Source organism: Pan paniscus, chromosome 2, assembly GCF_029289425.2.
Source record: "Pan paniscus chromosome 2, NHGRI_mPanPan1-v2.0_pri, whole genome shotgun sequence".
NCBI classification, from domain to species: domain Eukaryota; kingdom Metazoa; phylum Chordata; class Mammalia; order Primates; family Hominidae; genus Pan; species Pan paniscus.
This window is the reverse complement of record NC_085926.1, coordinates 126315751-126334457: the sequence shown is the minus strand read 5'-3', so window position 1 is coordinate 126334457 and position 18707 is coordinate 126315751. Positions and strand designations below refer to the sequence as shown.

Sequence of the window (18707 nt, the reverse complement as noted above, 5' to 3'; positions counted from 1 at the left end):
TCCAACTTCCCTGTGGGTACCTTCCCTGGACCCAGCTGCCCAGAGAATCCCCATTCTCCCTGAAGGCCCAGAGCGCCCCAGGAGCCACCTAGTGGGGTTGAGAAGCGCAGACACTCTGCAGACTCCCACAGCCTACAGACTCTGAGTTTGGGTCCCTTCCCTGGCCCCGACCTGGGCAGGAACTCTTGGGATTTCTGAGATTCCCCTTGGAACACAGCTGGGGAGGGCGGCGGCCCTAGTGAAGTCACAGAGAGAGAGATACCAGTAGAGTGGGCTGGGGCCATGGGACATTTATTTGTAGCCATCAAGTGCCTGCCCACCTGGGGGAGGGTTGAGACTGGCCTGCAGGTGGCCAACAGATGGGGCAGTGGAAGATACTGGCTACCAGCCCTCTGCCCATGGCCCTTTCCTAGTTGGGCTGGGGGCTGTCCTGGGTGGGAGTGTGCAGGGGCTGGAGGATAGACCCTCCTGGCCCCGGCAACCCATCCCCCTCAGCTCCTCACCAGGGCTCAGCACCAAGCTTGGGGGTGGGGGCTGCTGCTGCAGGACTGCAGGGAGAGACTGGGAGAGGCTGAGGCGTGGCTGGTTGGGATTTGGCACAGCAGCCTGGACTGGGCTGGGCAAGGAGGCCCTGGGGGAGGTCACCGGACACTCAGGGAGACTGAACCATGCGCTTGTGGGTGTCGAAGACGTAACGCTTGAAAGTCAGGCTGAGCGCCACATGCTGTGAGGGCTCGCTCCGCTCGGCGCTCTCCTCCTGCCTGGTGGCCTCCCCACGGCCAGCCCGGGCCCGCTTCTTGAGGGCGGGTGTCAGGATCTTCTTGGACTCGGGGCTGAGGCCACCTGCAAGGCACAGAAGAGAGCCTGTCACTCTGCCGTACCCCAAGCACCCGTGGGCTCCCTGCCCGCGCACCTGCTGCCTAGACTCACCCCTCTTCTGCCTCCCTCCCTAGCCAATCAGCCCTGAGGCCTGTGGTCCATTCTGACATTTTGGTCCCTCCGGCACCCATCTGATAGGTGTACAGCAGGGCACTGTGCCTCTTGGGGCCTCAGCTCACCAACCCCGTGCTCAGGCCCTGGAGGGACTGCTGCTCTGTGCCGAGTGGTCCATTGCTTTCCAGTGCACTCATGCCAAGTCCACGTCTGGAAACTCGGCATCTGAGGCTCCCTGGGTGGGGTACTCCCTGATTGCCTCTGGAGACCCATTCTCCACTTCTCCACCCTCTTGTGTGCCTGGGAGGCTGACCCCTGCAGACAGCATGACCAGGTTTAGCAGTGGAAGCCCCAACAGGCCAGAGTGTGGGAAGAGAGGGCAGTCAGGGTGTGTATCCCTGGCTCCCTTTGGCAGGCAGGACCTGGGCTGCCTTCACCCCCACCTGCCCTCAGTGGGATATGCAGGCTGCATACCCAGCTGCCCCAGTAGCAGTCCCAGGAACCACCACCCGCTGGGGCTCCCTGCCCCACGCCATTCTCACAGTGCCCCCTCGGCTCAGTTTGCCACTGCCCTGAGAGCTTGCTCCCATCAGGACACCCCAGTGGGGCCATGGGGCTCACAGAGTCAGTGGCTCATCCAGGGATCCTCTGCCAGGGGTATACGCAGCCCCGCCCCCAGGCTTGGGTGGGTGCAGCCCCCACCGCTTTCCAGCTACCTCTATGAGTTGCTTTAACCAGCCCACGCCTCACTAAAGACCTTTTGTTCAACTCCCTCCAGCTGAACACCTGAGTGGAAATTTGTTTTCTGCTGATGCCCCGACACGCACCCACTCCAACACCTCCATCTTCACCACTCTCTGCCTTTGTGCACCGTCTCTGCAGCCCTGCTGATCATGGCCCATTCCTGGGCTCCTCATTGCACATGCAAGCCTGTCACGTGCTGTTCCCTCTGCCTGGAACACCCTTCCCATTCTAGGCAATAGAAGTCCCACTCATCCTTAAACATGCTGCTGCAACTGCCCTTTCTCTGGAGCTTGTCTTTTTCATTTTTAAATTGACAAATGACAAACTGTGTATATTTATAGTGTAATATATATATGTGTGTATATATATGTATATATATATGTGTATATATATGTATATATGTGTATATATGTATATATATGTGTATATATATGTATATATATGTGTATATATATGTATATATATATGTGTATATATATGTATATATATATGTGTATATATATATATTTGTGTGTGTGTTGTGTCTGTGTGTGTGACAGGGTCTCACTCTGTTGCCTAGGCTGGAGTGCAGTGGTGTAATCCTGGCTCACTACAACCTCTGCCTCCTGGGCTCAAGTGATCCTCCCACCTCAGCCTCCTGAGTAGTGGGGACCACAGGCTCATGCCACCACGCCTAGCTGATTTTTTGCATTTTTTTGTGGAGATGGGGTTTTGCCATGTTGCCCAGTCTAACATGATGTTTTAATATATGTATACATTTTGGAATGATTAAATCAGACTAATTAACACATTCATCACCTCACATATTTTGGTGATGAGAACATTTAAAATCTATTCTCTTAGCAAATTTCATTGAATATTATACATTGTTATTAATTACAGTCACCATTCTGCACAGCGGATCTCCTGAATCGATTTCTCTGGTCTAACTGAAACTGTGAACCCTTTGACCAAGATCTCCCCATTCCCACCCCAGCCTGCACCCCCAGGCTCCCACAACCACCCTTCTACCCTCTGCTTCTATGAGTTTGGGTTTTGAGATACCACATGCAAGTGAGATCATCAGCATTTGTCTTTCTGTGCTGTGGGGCTTGTATTCATGAGGAATCTCCTGGTGGCAGCATGGTGCAGCCTCCATGTGGGCCACTGGCCAGGGTGAGACCACTCAGCAGGCTCCTCTGCATCTGTGGGAGTGGGTGGGCCCAGGGCTCGGAGCAGTTCCACCCCTGGCAGAGCACCTCAGTGTAAGCACTCACTCTGTGAGCCTCATAGCCCCACTGGGGGGTCCTGGTGGGAGCAAGCTCATGGGGGCACTGTGAGAGTGGCATGGGACAGGGAGCCCCAGTGGGTGGTGGCTCCTGAGACTGCTGCTAGGGGCAGCTGGGTATGAAGGCACTGAGGGCAGGTGGGGGTGAAGGCAGCCCATACCCTGCCTGCCAAGGAGGTGTCCCACCAGGATCCCCTCCCCATGTGCACAAAGCGCCTGTACAGGCTGGGAACCTAGAGGACCAGAGCAGGGAGGAAGCTGGGCAGAGGCACAGGCAGAGGGCCCAGCTTCCTATGTGCCGTTGGCACCTGTGCCACTGCACCTGCTGGCACCTGAAGAATTTTCCTCCCTTTTCCCAGTCCTGCCCAGTACTAGCTTCGTTCCTGAAAAGTCAAGGCAGCCATAAGGCTCGCACATCAAGCTTCAGTCCGGAGGGCCCTGGCCTGTCGTCTCAGACTGGGAGCGCGGGCTGGCGGGGCTGTGTGGGTTATTTCTGGCTCAGTTTCCTGAAGATGTTGGCCACCCCTTCTTTATATGGATGAGAAAATGAAGGTCTAAGAGGCCAGTGACTTACTGGAAGCCCCACAGTGAGTTCAGAAGAGCCAGGATTTGAGCTACAGCCCTTACCCAATGGCAAAGCCAGCTTCTGCTCTCCACTCAGAGTGATGGGTGGGGGATACACCTTTCAGTGGGCTTCTGACAATGGTTCTCAAGGCTGTGAGAGCATCGTGCACTGGCCCTGTAGCTCTAGATGTTTAAAAAGGTGACAAGGGCTCATGCCTGGAATCCTAGCACTTTGGGAGGCCGAGGTGGGTGGATCATGAGGTCAGGAGATCAAGATCATCCTGGCTAACACAGTGAAACCCCGTCTCCATTAAAAATACAAAAAATTAGCCGGGCGTGGTGGCGGGCGCCTATAGTCCCAGCTACTCAAGAGGCTGAAGTAGGAGAATGGCGTGAACCAGGAGGTGGAACTTGCAGTGAGCCGAGATTGCGCTACTGCACTCCAGCCTGGGCAACAGAACGAGACTCAGTCTTAAAAAAAACAAAAAAAAAGTGACAAGGGTGCTGGATAAAGAGGCCATCTGTAGAGTCAGCCAGGGACAGCCTGCCCCACTGCACAAAGGGTCCGGTCTCCCTCTGGCAGGCGGAAGTGAGATTACTGGCCATCTAAAGCCTGAGTCCCCTGGGAAGACTGAGGACATGCAGCTGATATGAACGGGGCTCCAGAAGCCAGGCCCTTGCATGCCTGCCTGAGGGACATGTGACACTATGGCCTTGGGGACCTGCATTAAGGAAGCGCTCCCTGTGAGCAGCATACCTTACTTGGAGCCTGAGCGGTGTCTGCTCTGCAGGTTCCATACCTAGGTGGTCTGCCCCCCGCTTGGGATGGGGTGCAGAGTGTGGGCATGGGGAGGACCCTGGCCAGTCCCCTCAAGTGAGCGCCTGGCCTGTAGGTATCTGAATCCCTGAATCAGAGCCTGGCCTTCCTTCTGCAAACAGAGCAGGTAGCTGGCAGCAGACCCCGACAAATGGCATGGGCAGCCCGTCTCCCTCTGGTGCCAGGAGGTCTGGAGGCTGAGAAGGCGTGGGGCTCCCCGGCGTCTGTGCTGGGCTGGGGAGACAGGCGTGGCCCAATCGGCAGTCCATCTCGCCCGCGATGGCTCTCGTTACACACAATGCATACCTCGCACTGCCCGGAGCAGGCAGAGCCGGAAAGTCTATCTGGCACTGGTGAAGATGTGGCCATTTAATTGCTCTTCTGAGATGGTCAAGGCTCGTTTACCTCTGCTCTATTATGGACTGGCCGGGAAGCCACACCTGGAAAGCCTGACCAAAGGGAGACCTGGACATGGGGCAGCATGGATTTGTGGCAAATGTCACCAGGAGCTGCTTTGTTTTCCCAGTGGCCTTTTTTTCCCTTTCTTAGCCATGTGGCAAACATAGGGAAGTGAAGAGCACCCCAGGTTGTCACGTGGTGAGAGCTGCTACCCACCCAGCCAGACTCTGCGGGTCCCGCTCTCTGTTTCTCGCAACCTGCCTCTGTGCCTTTTCACTTAAAAATATTCAGGGAACATGCCAGAACAGGAGATAAATGGTGGTGAATGCACAGACCAGGGCCCAGCTCCCATGCAGTTTACTCATCTAAGAAGGCACAGACAGTGAACAAGGCAGCCAGATCTCCAGACAGCAGAAGGGTGGCGAAGGAAACAGCACCGCGGTCACTGTGTGGGGACAGGGCTGCTTCAGCATGTTCCAAGGGAGGAGGAGGAGGAGGAGGAGGAATGCTGGACCCAAGGCCAGATGACAGGGACCAGCCATAGATATTGCTGTCACGGATCCACAGGCAAAGGGAATTTGAGTGACAATTCCTAGGGGTGGGTATGCGAGAGGCGCTGAGGGCAGATGAAGGCGTGTGCCATGCATGGTGCGGTACGAGGGCCTGGCTCCAGGGTGACCACAGCTCACCATGTCCACACGGTGCCCTGTGTGCCAGGCTCCCCATTCTGACTTGGGGTCAGAGTATGCGGGAAGGCGGTGACAAGGCCACGTGCTGAGTGCCTACTGCCCATCTGCCTGGTGTCTACCTCCTGCAGGCCCTGTGTCTCCAAGGCAGGCAGGACAGGGCCTGCTCTGCCACCCGCTCTGCTAGGACCTACGCTGTCAGGGAGGTGCAGTCCTGTCCCCATCTTCCTCCCTGCACTGGGGGCTGCTCTGGACCTCTGGCCTCTGCTTGCCCCTGGCTCACAGCCCCGCCCCTGTGTCAGCCTCCTCGCTGCCCTCCTGCACACCTGGCCTGTCTCTGCCTCAGGGCTGCTGTCATTGCCAATCCCTCTGCCTGGAGACCCACCTGGGAGGCACAGCTGGCCCGTCTCTGCCTCAGGGCCCCTGTCTTTGCCAATCCCTCCGCCTGTAGACTTGGGAGCTCCGGCAGCTGCAGGTTCACTTTCTTCGAGTCACTGTACAACTGTCACCTCTTGGTGAGGCCTTTGTGACCACCTTGTTTAAAACTACAACCCCCTCATGCTCCCCTGACCCCCTCTCACCCCACTATTTTTCCTATAGCTCTTATCACCTTCTAATGTCCTCTATGATGTCCTTGTTTTGGGTTTGTTGTCTGCCTCTGCTGAAATGACAAGCTCCACCCTAGCAGGGAGTTTTGTCTATTCACTGTTGTAACCCTAACACCTGGAGTGATTGCTGGTGAGTGGCGGATACTCAGAGAACACTCTCCAAATAAGCGTTGGAGGAGACCCTGCTGGGGCTGAGGGGCAAACTGCTCTGGTTTTCCAAGAACCTGAAGGGCAGCTATTTAAGCACTGGCTGGTGACAACCTGGGAGGGACAAAGTCCTAGATGGTCACAGTGTGAACTAAGAAAGGCACTTCTAGGAATTCAGTCCAAACAAGTGGTCTGAGATACGGCAGAAGATTTCTACACAAAGATGTCACCACAGCATGGAGGTACTGAATCCTCGTAACACCGTGTTGAGGAAACAGGCACAGAAGAGTTAGTACCTTGCCCAAGGTCACACGGCTATTTACAGGCAGAGCGGGAATGCCAGGCTATCTGATTCCCAAGCCCGTTTGCTTACCCACTAAGGGAGCGGCACGTTTTTGAGAACTACAAAGGGCCTCTAAGACCAAGGGAGGCCAGCAGACCCATCCAGCATCTATTTGCTGCAGCAAAATGTTCTGTGGGACTAAAAGTGATACCTGAGAAGAGTTTAAAGTTACACAAAGAAAGACCTATGTTATAATGCTGATTCAAAAAAAATGCAGCAATCAAAATTTTTGGAAGAATTCTGCTGCAGCCCTGGGATGAAGGGAAAAGAGACCGGAAGACTGTCCATTTGGCTGTCAGGGGTCGGGAGTGGGTTGCAAGCACTGTTCCTTCTTTCTTCTTTTATGTATTTCCCAAGGCTTCTACTGTGACCCTGGGTTACTCACAGGGGGACGTCTATTACAGGCCCCCCATCACTGTGGCCTCCGGCATCCAGCTGGGAGCCCAGAGAAGGCACGGTGCCTACTGGTGCAATCTGGCTGGAACCTGCTCAATCCATGGCACACAGGAGCCGGGGAGGGGAGGGAGGGCCAGAAAGCTCGCTGACATCTCTAGGCCCATGGTGCTGTCTCTGCCATGCTCTGAGTCTGCCCAGGAAGGACAGGGACAAGAGGTAAGGTAGGGGTGGTGATGCTCATGACTCCTCCATGGCTGCTGGAAGTTCAAGGTCCCCACACTGCTGCTCTGCTGCTTGCATCAAGGGCAACGACTGGGAGGTGTGGGCGCAGGAATCCACCGTCCTCCAGCCCTGCCTGGCTGCCTCCTCCCTCATCCCACCTGGCTATCCCAAGGATTGCTCTAGGGTCCGGGTCAGACATCTAGACCTGGCTCCACCAACAGAAGCATTTATTCTCTTTCTGGCCTCTCTCTTAGCCTCACCCCTCCTCCCTCTCTGACCCCATCATGTACCACGCTTCAGCTATAAGAAGCCAAGCAGGGCCTTGGAATGTGTGGTTCCCTCTGCCTGCCATGCTCACACTCTGCTGCTGCCCCTTGGGAAGGCGCCCCTCAGCTGCCCAGCCAAGTGAGATCCTCCTGGGTGCCCTGCCCAGCACCACTGTGGCTGTCATTGCCTTATATGCCTGCCTCCCCCAGTGGCCTGTGAGGGGGCACCTCTCCAGGATTGTGTGCAGGGCCTAGCACACGGGCTCAGGGAGGTTTGATGAAAACAAAGGGAATGAGTATGGATTCATCCTCACAAGCACTCACAGCAGGGGTGCAGGACAGCGGAGGGAAGAAAAATGCCCCAGCAGGGCAGGACCCCTGCCTCCAGGACCAGAAAACACCTGTCTGCCCTCGAGTGACCCAAGGGAGAAAGAAGTCCAGGCTCGGGTCTCAGGCTGACCTGGCCCCCTGGTCCCTCTCCCATGTGCTGGAGGGTGGCTCTCTACCTGGCAGGGTGGGCTAGGGTGTGTGTGTGCTACACGTACGTCCGTCATTCAATAGGGCCTCTTTTTTCCCAAACCTCAGGATTCTTGGAGCCTATGGCCCTGCTCCACCCCCTGATGAACCCAAACCCCAGGATGCAGTGGGGGCGGGCGGCCATGACCCTGGGGGCAACACTGCTCCTCATGGCTTCCCGTGGAGACACTCTCCCAGGGCCAGGCTGGCCCTTTCTCACCAAGCGCCAGCTCCACACAAAGGCACAATGGGCTGCAGGCTGCCGGGTCCTGGCTCGGGCTGGGGTAATCAGGGAAGAATGCGGGAAGCACAACTGTTTCCCAAGCCCTAGCCATGGTGCCGCCCTGACATGGCCATCAAAGGCCGGCAAATTGCCTCCAATTGCTGGCGTCGCTTTCATGTTGGGGGCCAGACTGGAAGAGGGGTCTCCACGCTGGTGGGTGGCTTGCATGCCCCAGTGGGAACTGAACCCTTGCAAGCAGCTTGGGGTCACTGGCCCCTTTGTGGCCCTGTGGGGCTGGGGCCGCTCTAGTCACTCCAGCACTACCCACTGCTGTAAACAAGCAGTTTTGGAGAGGGTTGGAAGAGAGCCAGAGCCAGGGGCAGGGGATCTCTTTGGGGTCAGCATCCTGGTGATGACTGACAGCTGGGAGCCTAAATGGCAGGTGGGGCTGATATATGGGATGGCCAGGCTGGACAGCCACAGAGGGCCTTGGATTCAGCCAGGCTCCAGTCTGAACTGGATACTGGGCCCTAGGAACAGGAGGGGCTGCCTAGCAAGGCCACCCCCCTCAGCAGGGGCCATGGGGCAGCTGGGGTGGAGCCCCGTCCCTCAACAGGGTGCTGGTGGGCTCCAATGTCAAGTTCCCCTCCACCCCAAGGTAGGAAGCTGCCCTGCACAGGCCACAGGTGGTCACGGAGGTGTGTGGGTGGCACAGTGCTCCAATGAGACGTCTAAGTCAGGGCGCGGCTGGAGGCAGGCCTGGCCAAGAGGGAGCTGCCCCCAAGGCCAGGGGTGGGGAGACAGAAAGAAGGGGGAACCTGGCAAGGGCAGAAGTGGCCCTAATGTGGGGCCTGGCGGTCATGTCTGAAACGCATGGAGGCTATGGTTGACATCAACACCCCCATCTATCAGCGGCCAGCCAGGCTCATGGAGCTGCAATGACTTGCCCTGGCTTCCTGGCAGTTGTGGTGCAGCTGAGTCTGAATGCAGACCCTTCTGCCTGCTAGCAGGGCAGGGCAGCCTGGGCCCGGAGGACAGGCAGAGGCGATGAGGGTTTGGCTCTAACACAGACCCGGCTGGGGACAGAGAGGCCCAGGAGGACAGGCCTGGCAGGGCTGGGGAGAGCCAGGTGGGCAGAGAGAGCCAGTGTGAGCGCTCCCTGAGAGGGGACAGCCCTGACACCAGTCTCCTCTGTGAGCAGTGACAGCGACTCTGGAATCCTCCAGCCACCTCTTTGTCAGGCTGGGCTCTTCTGTTTTCCTGGGGAGCTAAAGCCTTTAACGTCGCTGGCTGGGGCGGGCCGGCTCCTTGGTTTTCTCTCCTTCCCTCCCTGCTATGGATCCCGTATGTAAACAAAGATGCAATTTGCTTTAAAAAGATAAGGTGATTAAGTTTTTATCAGACCTGTACTCTGCTGTCCCTGCAACAAAAGGAATTAGGGGGAAGCAGGCGGCGGAGCGGGCCCTTCGCAGGAGCCTCGCTCTTTCCGAGGCTCTCAAGCGCGCACTCGACGGGCTCATGCACCCCTTTGATTGGGCGGAAGCGTAGGCAACCAGCGCCCCGCACCCCCATTTTGATGTCTTAATGTTGCCTAATTCCTCCTTTAATTTACATTAAGCTTCTTAGCAGCAATGATGAATTCTTCAAAAACAAAAAAGGGCCCTTTGCAGAAATCTTTCCCGCACCATGTAAATTGAAATTATAATGCAGTCAAAGCTGTGGAGATTGGGGAGCGTGGGGAGGGAACACCAGTGCATTATGCGGACGGAAGGGTTTATTTTATTTTATTTATTTATTTATTTTTTAAGGCAAAAAACAAATCCATTCTGAAATAGGCAGAAAATGACTTGGCCCTGAGTCTCAATTATACAGGGAGGGGCAGCCTCTGCGGAGGAAAGTTTGTTGTCCTAAATTCTCAGTCCCTCTGGGACCGGCTGGACCAGCTGCCTCCTGAAGGGGCTGCTGCAGGGATAGCCCCCATCCCTCATCAGCGGAGTCTCAGCCTACCCCTCTGGAATGGGATCCCCCACCCTGTGGAGTGGCTGTGAGGCCTCCGTGAGGTGCATTCCTAGTGCAGCCAGCCCTGCCCCAAAGGTTACCCTCCTTGCTGTGCAGGCCAGAAGCTCAGGCTGGGGCTCACACAGCTGCGAGTGGGGCGCCTGCCCAGCCTCTCGGGACAGCTCAGAAGGTGGTTTGCCACAGGCTCCTTGGAGGCTCCTGCTCTAGGTGTCCCTGCAGGCCCGGCAGGGGCAGGTCCCTGCCCCAGGGCCCGGACACGGGGCTCCTGCACATGAGTGGCCAGGACCCTCTCCCACTGGTCTGTCCTTAGTGCTGTTGCCAGAGATTCTTCTAGGACAAAACCCCAACATTCCTCTCAGTTCAGCTGCTCACTGAAGACCTCTTCAGTCCCTCACAACCACTCAGACAGGGTCCCAATTCCTCTAAGGAGTCCCTCAGAAGCTGCCCCTACAGCCCTGCACATCCTTACCACACATTCCTCTTCCATCTCAGCACTGCCCCAGCCTCGGGACTGGCGCTCCCTCGGCCTGGGGAACCCATGACACTTGTCTATCTTGCCTGCTTCTGTCTCCCTTGGCTCCCTTGGCACAAGGCTCTGTAGCATCTTGGCTTGGCCTTCTCTGACGCCTGCCCAGCCTTCCCCTAGGGCCAAGGTCCCCCACACTCTGCCCTGAGTACAGATCCAATGCCCCCAGAGATAGTCAGTGCCTGCACAGCCCAGCAATGCCAGGAAGGGGCAGTATTGGTGACCTCAGCCCGTGTGCACCCCACCTCATCTGCCAATGGGGTCAGAGCTCCCCCACCCACCTTCTGGGCTCCTCATCACCCTCCTCCAGGCTGACAGCCTCCACAGGGTCCTGTCAGTGCACAGAGGCTGGGGGGTGAGCAGGTGTGCCGACCACCTACCAGCTGGGCTGATGGCAGAGGTGGGAGAACTGGACTGTACAGACTTTCCTGTCATCCCTGCAGGCAGTGAGCCTGCCTGCCCAGAACTAGGAGGAAGAATCAGTAGGGAGGCCTGGGCCTGGCCCCTTCCCTTGGGGCTCATGCCCCCCATCCATGGGCCAGAGCAGCTGGGTGGATGCCCGACTCCTCCGTCCAGAGAGAATAAGACATGCACTTGATGAGTAGAGGCCAGCTGGGCCAGAGCTGAGCTGCTTCAGTGGCAGTTTCCGGAAGGTGAGCCTTTGCATCTGTGCTTCTGGGGACCCTTCTGGCTGGCCCTGGGCGGGGCTGAGGTTTGACAAGTGTCTGGATGGGAAGGACACTGGACTGCAGCCCTGGGCAAGCCAGGCTCTGCAGGTCGGCAGCTGGGATGCGGCTTGGCCAGAGGTCCCCTCTGCTGCTACCATTGCCACCGTCATAGTGAGTGCCTTTCTAGCAGCCTCCTCCAAATGCCTCCCACTCAGCCAGGGGCTGCAAAGACATCATTTTATTCCAGCCTCAGGACATCCTACAAGTCACTTTACAGGCAGGCCCAGTGGTTGCCTGGGGTCACACAGCTGGGAAGCCAGGGAGCAGCGATTCCCATCCAGGCCCCAGCTTCACAAAGCTGTCCACCCTGCAACAGGCCTGAGAGTCTGGCTACAGGGAATACAGCAGCCTGGATGGCAGTGCCATGGGTGGGGGGCAGCAGGGGGCTGCAGCCATCTCCTGTGGAAGGAGGGAGGATGGCAAGAGACAAGGGTGTGGGATCAACTGGGGACTCCCCCGACCAGAATGATGTTTCTTCCCACCCAGCATCTCCCAGGCCCAGGGCAGTGGGGCTGAGCCAGGTGGGGCCTTGTCTCCAAACACTTCCAGGGCAGAGGCCCAGGGTGCCTCTGTGTTGTGGGTACCAGTCGGGGGACCATTGGCAACCAGGACTGTGGGCTGCGGGGCCTTGCCACTGTGGAGACTGGCACTGAAAGCAGCCCAGATGGCCAAGAGGGGGCCTGACAGAGAAAAGACCATCTTGTGTAAGGGAGGTCTGGCCCAAAATGCCCAAAAATGGGCACCAGCCAGTTCTCAACAATCACAGAAAGAACCCCAGTAGCAATCACAGCTAATGTTCGCTGCACCTTTACAGGCTAGGCACCATTCCACATGCTCCACAGACAACAGCAAACCTCAGTTCACAATCATGCTATTCACACACACCAGGAAACTGAGGCACAGAGCACTCAGGAACTTGCCCAAGGTAACACAGCAAGAACGTAGTGGGCCTGAGCTCAAACCCTTCACAGCACCACAGCCTCATGCCCAGTAGGCCATCCACCCTCAGGAACCAGTCCCAGCTCTCAGCAGCTGTGTGTCCAACTCCTGCATGGATGGGGGCTTCGGGAGGGCGGAGACGATCCCATTTGACAGTGTGTCCCAGTGCCTGGCACAGGGCTTGGGGTAGGAAGGATCAGAAAAGTGCTTTCTGTGCCTCAACTCATGTGAGGAGGGTACATTATCCACTCCATCATTGAGAGGTAGAAATGGAGGCCCAGGGACACAAATTGATGTGCCCAAGGTCACACAGTCAGTGGCAGAGAAGAGATCACATGTCCTCGCCAGTTGTTGGAGAAGCCCAGGTTCCTCTCCAGGTAGCTGGAGCTAGAGGAAGGGGCTGTCTCTCTTCTCCACTAGCACCGCCAGCTGCCACCCTGTGCCTGTACTGTTGGTAAGCCAGGCCTGGTCCATGACATACATACACACACAAACCACACACAGATACACATGTGCCTCTAGAATGAGGGACCCCCTAGAGGGCAGGGCCATTCCTTCAGCAGGTTCTGTTTGGTTGGAATGGTGGCTGTCCAGGCCATCTCAGGTCCTGAAGGCAGGCCTTGACACCTGCAGGGCAGGCAGGGATGACAGTGGTGCTGTCAGAGCCTGAGCTCTGTGCTCATGGCTGGGGTTTGGACACCAGGCTTGGTGACACAGCAGCTTGACTGGCCTGCTCTGAGCTTTGGTTTTTTCCTCAGTTGGGGTGAGGGATGGTGGGAATAAGACACATGGCCCGGCTCTCTCCAGGAAGTGCTTGGTAAAGAGAGGCCACTGCCATTCTGATCATGGCTGTGGCTGAGGGTGCTGTATCATTGTGTCTCCGTCAGCTCGGGGCTAACTAAGCTACAACTGAGGCTCGGCCCTCTGCTGGGCCCCGTTCCTGGCTGTTGACTGGCCTGGGTGTGCTGGGCTGTGCACTGGACAGACACCGCCTCATTGCACGGCCACGATCCCCTGTGAGGGAGGCCCGGCAGGAGTCCCACTCTGCTGGGAGGAAGCTGGGCCCGACAAAGAACAGGGAAATGCAGAGCTAGTTTTCTCCTCTTTTTGTTCTCTCACAGGCATCTTGAGACAGAGGGAGACTTGGATGCAAACCACTCGTGACAGCAGTGAAAAGCCCTGGGAAGAAAGGGAAGGAGCCACAGACAGTCGCACCCGGGCATTCAGAGGAGGAGGAGGAAGGAAGCTGGGGTCAGGAAGACTGTGGTGGAAAAGGTGACATTTCCCTGGGCAGGTCTCAGTGAGGCAGCATGGCCTCAATGGAGCAGTGGGTCAGGCAGGAGTGGGCCACCGATGGCTGCCCTGCTGAGGCCCTGGCTGAGGGTCTGGGAGCTGACCCACTCCCCATGGCTCCCGTTCTGCCTTCTGGCCCGGAGGCCTCACACACATGCTGAAACCTCCTGTCTGCTTGTGACGCAGGGATAACAGGCGCCTGACCTCCTGATGCTGTGAGGATGCTGGGGACGTGTCTAATGAGGGGGACAGGCCTGCCTGGGGTCATAGATGCTCTAGGGACATGAGGCCCCATGCTGCCAGCAGCACAGGGAGGACACTCCCCTCGCTCATGGCCATGGAGAACAACGCTGCATGCAGAAGTCCTGGCACACAGAGTGCTCGGTTAGTGGCCCTTTCCCTCTCTCCTTCCTTTGTGCCCAAACCCAATGGCTGGCCAAGGGGAAGGGCTTGCTTCAACCAAGGGTGCAGAGGCCGGGCCAGGATGCCCTTCTGACCACACAGCCATATGCTCTCAGGCTGTCCTCTGCTCCCCTGTGGGGCTAGGACTCACCCCAGCCTGCCCCTTCCAATGAAAGAAAAGGCTGTGGCCAGAGGCAAGGATGGGCCCCTCCTGCAGGCGGCCCTCCTCCTCAGACAGCCCCCCAAGGCTGGCCATTGGGGGAGCACGGTTCCTGGTGGCCTCCCGTGGAGCTCCATCCCCACCAAGGGAGCCGAATTTTAATACTCCAAACACTCACTCCCTAAATGTGTATACTCTTTAACAGCAGTTAATCTTCAATTAAAATACCTAGAGCAGAAACTAAGATAACTGGTTTAAAAGGTAGAGCTTATTGACAATAAAAGTCTTCTTCATATTGCTTTTCTTTAAAAAAAAAATCCACATATTAAAAATGTCATTTTTATGACTTGGTGGGGGAAAAAAACTGTCTAGAATAATGAAGGCGAACAAAGCCCGGGGAGCAGTCATTTTCCAGAGCCCATATGTAGCACCCTGATTACTGTATCAGCCCTGTTCCCAGAGCAGAGCGAGAGGCCGTGGGCAGGCGGCGGTGCTGGCTGTCCTCTTGCTGACAGGGGAAGGGCAGGGGTGGCGTGGCATCTCTGGTCCCCACCCACACTCCTGATTTGAAAGCTGCAGACTCCAACAGTCTATCCCTCCCTGACCTGCAGGGGCTGAGGCCCAGGGTGAGCGTGGGTACAGGGGCTGGGGCCTGGCACCCTGTGTCTGTGCTGATGGCCATGTGCCCACACACTGTCCCTCGGAGGCAGATCCCAGAGGTGGCCTGTGGCTGCAAGGCCCAGGGGAGGCAGGTATGCCCATGGGCTGACCTCCGCACCCCCCGCCCCCGCCACCGCCCCACTGGAATGCCCACACGCTTTCTGATGCTGGCTGCACTCCTGCTGCACACGTGTCACCCACTGGCCATGTGTCCACCTCAGCTCTCAGGCCTGTGTGACCAAATGGGTCCCCAATGCCCAGGACAGGGCCAGGCACAAAGCAGGTGCCCGTAAGTGGCCACATCCTGGTCCCTGGCCCTGCACCTACCTCACAGCCCTCAGTACCTCCCACTGTAACTGCCTCTTGGCTCACCAGCCATGGACTCGGGCTCTCTGCAGTAGCCCCCTGGCCCAGTACTGTCCAGCATTGCTGCTGAGGGGCTAGAGGGCCTTGTCTAGTGGCACTGTGCATCTTTTCTTCCAAAACACAGTCTGTGCCTCTGCCCTGGGCAGGTTGCATCTCTTAGTGGCCACAGGCTCAGATCCTGCATTGTGGCTGGGTGGGGGCTGTTTTACACCTGGGATATGCTGCCCCCAGGTCTTGGAGTGCATAGGCCTCAGCTTGGAGCACCTCCGGCCAGGTGTCCCTCTACCCTCAGAAGCCTGGGCTCCAAGGGCTGGTAAGGATGGGTCTTGGGGACAGGGCCAACACCAGTGAAACAGAGCTGGTGTTCATGTTTCTGCAGCAGCGTGAACGCCAGGACTCCCATCTGGGACACACCAGCGTGTGTACCAAAAGGACAGCTGTCATCATGGCCTCTTTCCCAGGTCTATCCCTGTAGCAGCCAGGCCAGTACCCTGGAAAGGTGCTCAGCTCTGCAGGTGCCTGGGGGGTGGTGCACTGAACTTCAGCCTCCTTGTCTGTGAAATGGGTCCTGCTGTTATGATGGGGAAGGGGGAAGCCCTCAGAGAGGGCCTGAGATAGGGAGGGCCCCACAGAGGGCTCTGGAAAGAAAGCCTCTTCTTTGTTTTTTAAATAAAGTATGTGGAAGCCTTAAAGGCCAGGTGCCTGGGTGCTGGGAAAAGCTGCCACCTCCTGCTCCTTCCCATGGACACATGGCTGCCACATGTGGGCCTCTGACAGCAGGGCTGGGCTCAGAGGAAGCCCCCTGTCTTCTGAAGACCCTGAAAGCCAAGGGAAACCAGGGCCACAGGAGACAGCAAACACTGAAGGAGGACTGGGGAGGGGGCTGGACCCACCACCCCCTTCCCTGCTCATGGTGCCCCACACCAGCCCAAGGGCACGTGGAGCCAGCAGACAGTGAGCCTAGGGCAGCACCCGAGCAGCCTGTGTGTGCCAGGCCCAGCCTCTGTCATCCCCCCACACTCTCTCAGGTGGGCACAAGTAGGCTCAGGGGTGAGGCGGGAGTCGATGTGCACAGTGGTCTGGGCAGCATGCTGGGAAGGGAGCTTGGCGTGAGGGGCAGCCTCCTGTCACTTGTTTGGCTCTGTGTGGGGCCAGGGATGCTCTGGGTCAGGGCAGCAGCAATGGCACTGAGTGCCCATGACAGCTAGGCCCTAAGCGAGATGCCGCGTGCCTCGGCCCATGGAGGTAGACCCTGTCCAGAATACAGGTGGATGGCAGGTTCTGTCACGGGTGAGCTGAGGTACCCTGGGTCCCCTCGCCTATTACAAGGGGACAATGACCCTGCCTCCCTGGGCAGGCCCCGTCTGTGCAAGACTGCATGCCTGGTGGGCAGGGCCCACATGTGGAACCCTGCTCCCCCGTGAGGAACAACCAGCTGACATGGCGTGAATGACTTGCGTCAGTTCCCACAGCCAGGACATAGGGGGCCTGGCTTTGAACCTAGGCGGCTGGCTCCAGAACCTGCATCTGCAATGTCTGCTGCCCTCACGGGGGGCTGGTGCGGGTCTCTTCTGCCTAACTCCCACTCTGGGTCCCGCATGCCCTGGCTCAGAGCCAACAGAGGCTAGCACTGGGCATGAGGGCTGCCAGCAGGCTGTTAAGAGCTGCAGATCCCTACCCCAGAACACATAGCTCTGCCCTCAGCTGGCCACCTCACTCTTGCAAACTGGGTGAAGAGGAGCAAAGGATCACCATGCTCTCCGCAAAGACAGGACCCAGGGAAGCCACGGCTGGGGCACACTCAGGCACTCGCCCTTCTGGAAGCGCTTGCAGACTCCCTCCAATGGCCTCCACAGGGCATCCATGGTGCTGGGCGCCTCCCTCTGGCACAGCACAAGCAGAAGCTCACTCCTGCATTCGTTGCTTGTCTTTCTGCCCATGATTGCCCTCAGAGCACCCGCTGGGCACCAGGCACTGTCCCAGACTCTGAGGACTGCCTGAGTGGGCCAGGTGGGGCCGCTATGCTGGTGGAGTCCACAGTCCAGGGGGTGCAAGACCCACATACATGTGTAGAGAAATGTGCAAAGGAATGAGAGAGCACCTGATAGGAACAGGTGCCAGGAACCAAACTTTAAAAATGTGCCGAGAGAGAAGAGCCCATCGGTGAGGGTCAGGGAACTGGGAGCATTGGCTTGCTTCAAAGCGCTTGCTCTATCACTCACTCCTGCCATGCCTGGACTCCACCACACCCTGAGCAGGCCTGGAGGGCACCACCACGACAGTCGTGGCCATGTCCTCCCTGCCTTCCCCAGATGGGCTTCCCCACTTGGTCACCAGCCAGGGCCCAGAACCTCGAGGTTGGAAACACCTTTGGTGGTCATCTGGGAGGCCACCCCAACCCAGGTGTGGGGCTCTTCTGCCTCTGGGGAGACAGATGGGAGGCTGCTGTCCTGAAGAGCTCTCCATAGCTTGGGGCGGGAGACCATTTCGTTTCTTGCCTTTTGGAATTAATGAGCACAGCACCAGCCACTGCTTTAGAGGGCAAGGAACTGTGGTTTGGAGAATGCCATGGCTGACCCAGGCCAGGGAGTCTGTGCATTCATTTAATCAAGAATGCTAGCGAGCACCTACTCTATGCAGGCATGCACCGGGGGCGGGGCTGCAGAGGTGAGGGAATCACGCAGGCCCAGTGTGGGCGTTCTGGTGGGAGACAGGCGATGCCAACACATCCATGTGTCGTATGACAGGTGGTGCCAGCTGCTCGGGAGAGGGGAGTGTCAAGAGGGTGTTTTGCTCCTTTAGATAGTGATCAGCAAAGGGCCCAGGGTGGGATGACATCTGAACAGGGACTTGTGAGGGATGAGGACACTGGGAGGGAAGAACACCCAGCCTGAGGGCGCCAAGCAAAGGCCCCAAGGGCCAGCGTGTGGGGAGAGCAGGAGATGGAGCCGGGGTGATCATGGGGTATGAGGGTGTGTTTGTGTCGGTGCCTGAGTGGTGCAGAAAGTGGGGTCTCCTGCTAGATCTGCAGAGGGGCTGGGTCTGGCTCCTGAGGGCAGGGGCCCTCTGGCTGCCTCGGGCCCTGGGCACAGACCACAGCATGGAGCAGGGAGAAGAGGTAGATTGTGGCCGCTGTGTCCTGTGTCGCTTCCAGCCCAGGCCTGCAGGGCCCACTCCAGCATGACTGTCTGTAGAGAACAGCAAGCAAGGGCCTCTCTCTTTCAGACACAGAAGCCCAAAGCAACTAACATTCTGGGTTAGGTTTTTTCATTTGGCGAAGGTGATTCACATCTGTCTCACCCCCTTCTGTGGTGGTCAAAGCTCTAACCCCCTCTACCTCCCAAAATACAGTGGCAAAGAGGCGAAAAGGTCCCTTCCCCACATGCACCCCTCCTGAGCCTGGCTGTGCTTGTTCCTGGGCCCATGCCCATCTCACAGCCAGCTCTCCCCAGCAAATGCCACCTCCTCTATATAGTACACATT

At 57.5% G+C, this 18707-nt stretch overlaps 1 protein-coding gene across 5 annotated transcripts in view; it reads right to left on the bottom strand.

Annotated features, from left to right (window-relative positions):
• Nucleotides 1–265: 265 nt before the first annotated feature.
• Nucleotides 266–18707, bottom strand: part of EEFSEC (eukaryotic elongation factor, selenocysteine-tRNA specific) — a 255691-nt gene continuing 237249 nt past the window's right edge. For all 5 annotated transcript variants that reach the window (XM_003829395.4, XM_008954758.4, XM_034957299.3 and 2 more), the window contains one exon: nt 266–843. In XM_003829395.4, coding sequence (XP_003829443.1) covers nt 653–843 — 191 coding nt within the window. In that variant the 3' untranslated portion in view covers nt 266–652. The remainder of the gene's footprint in view (nt 844–18707) is intronic.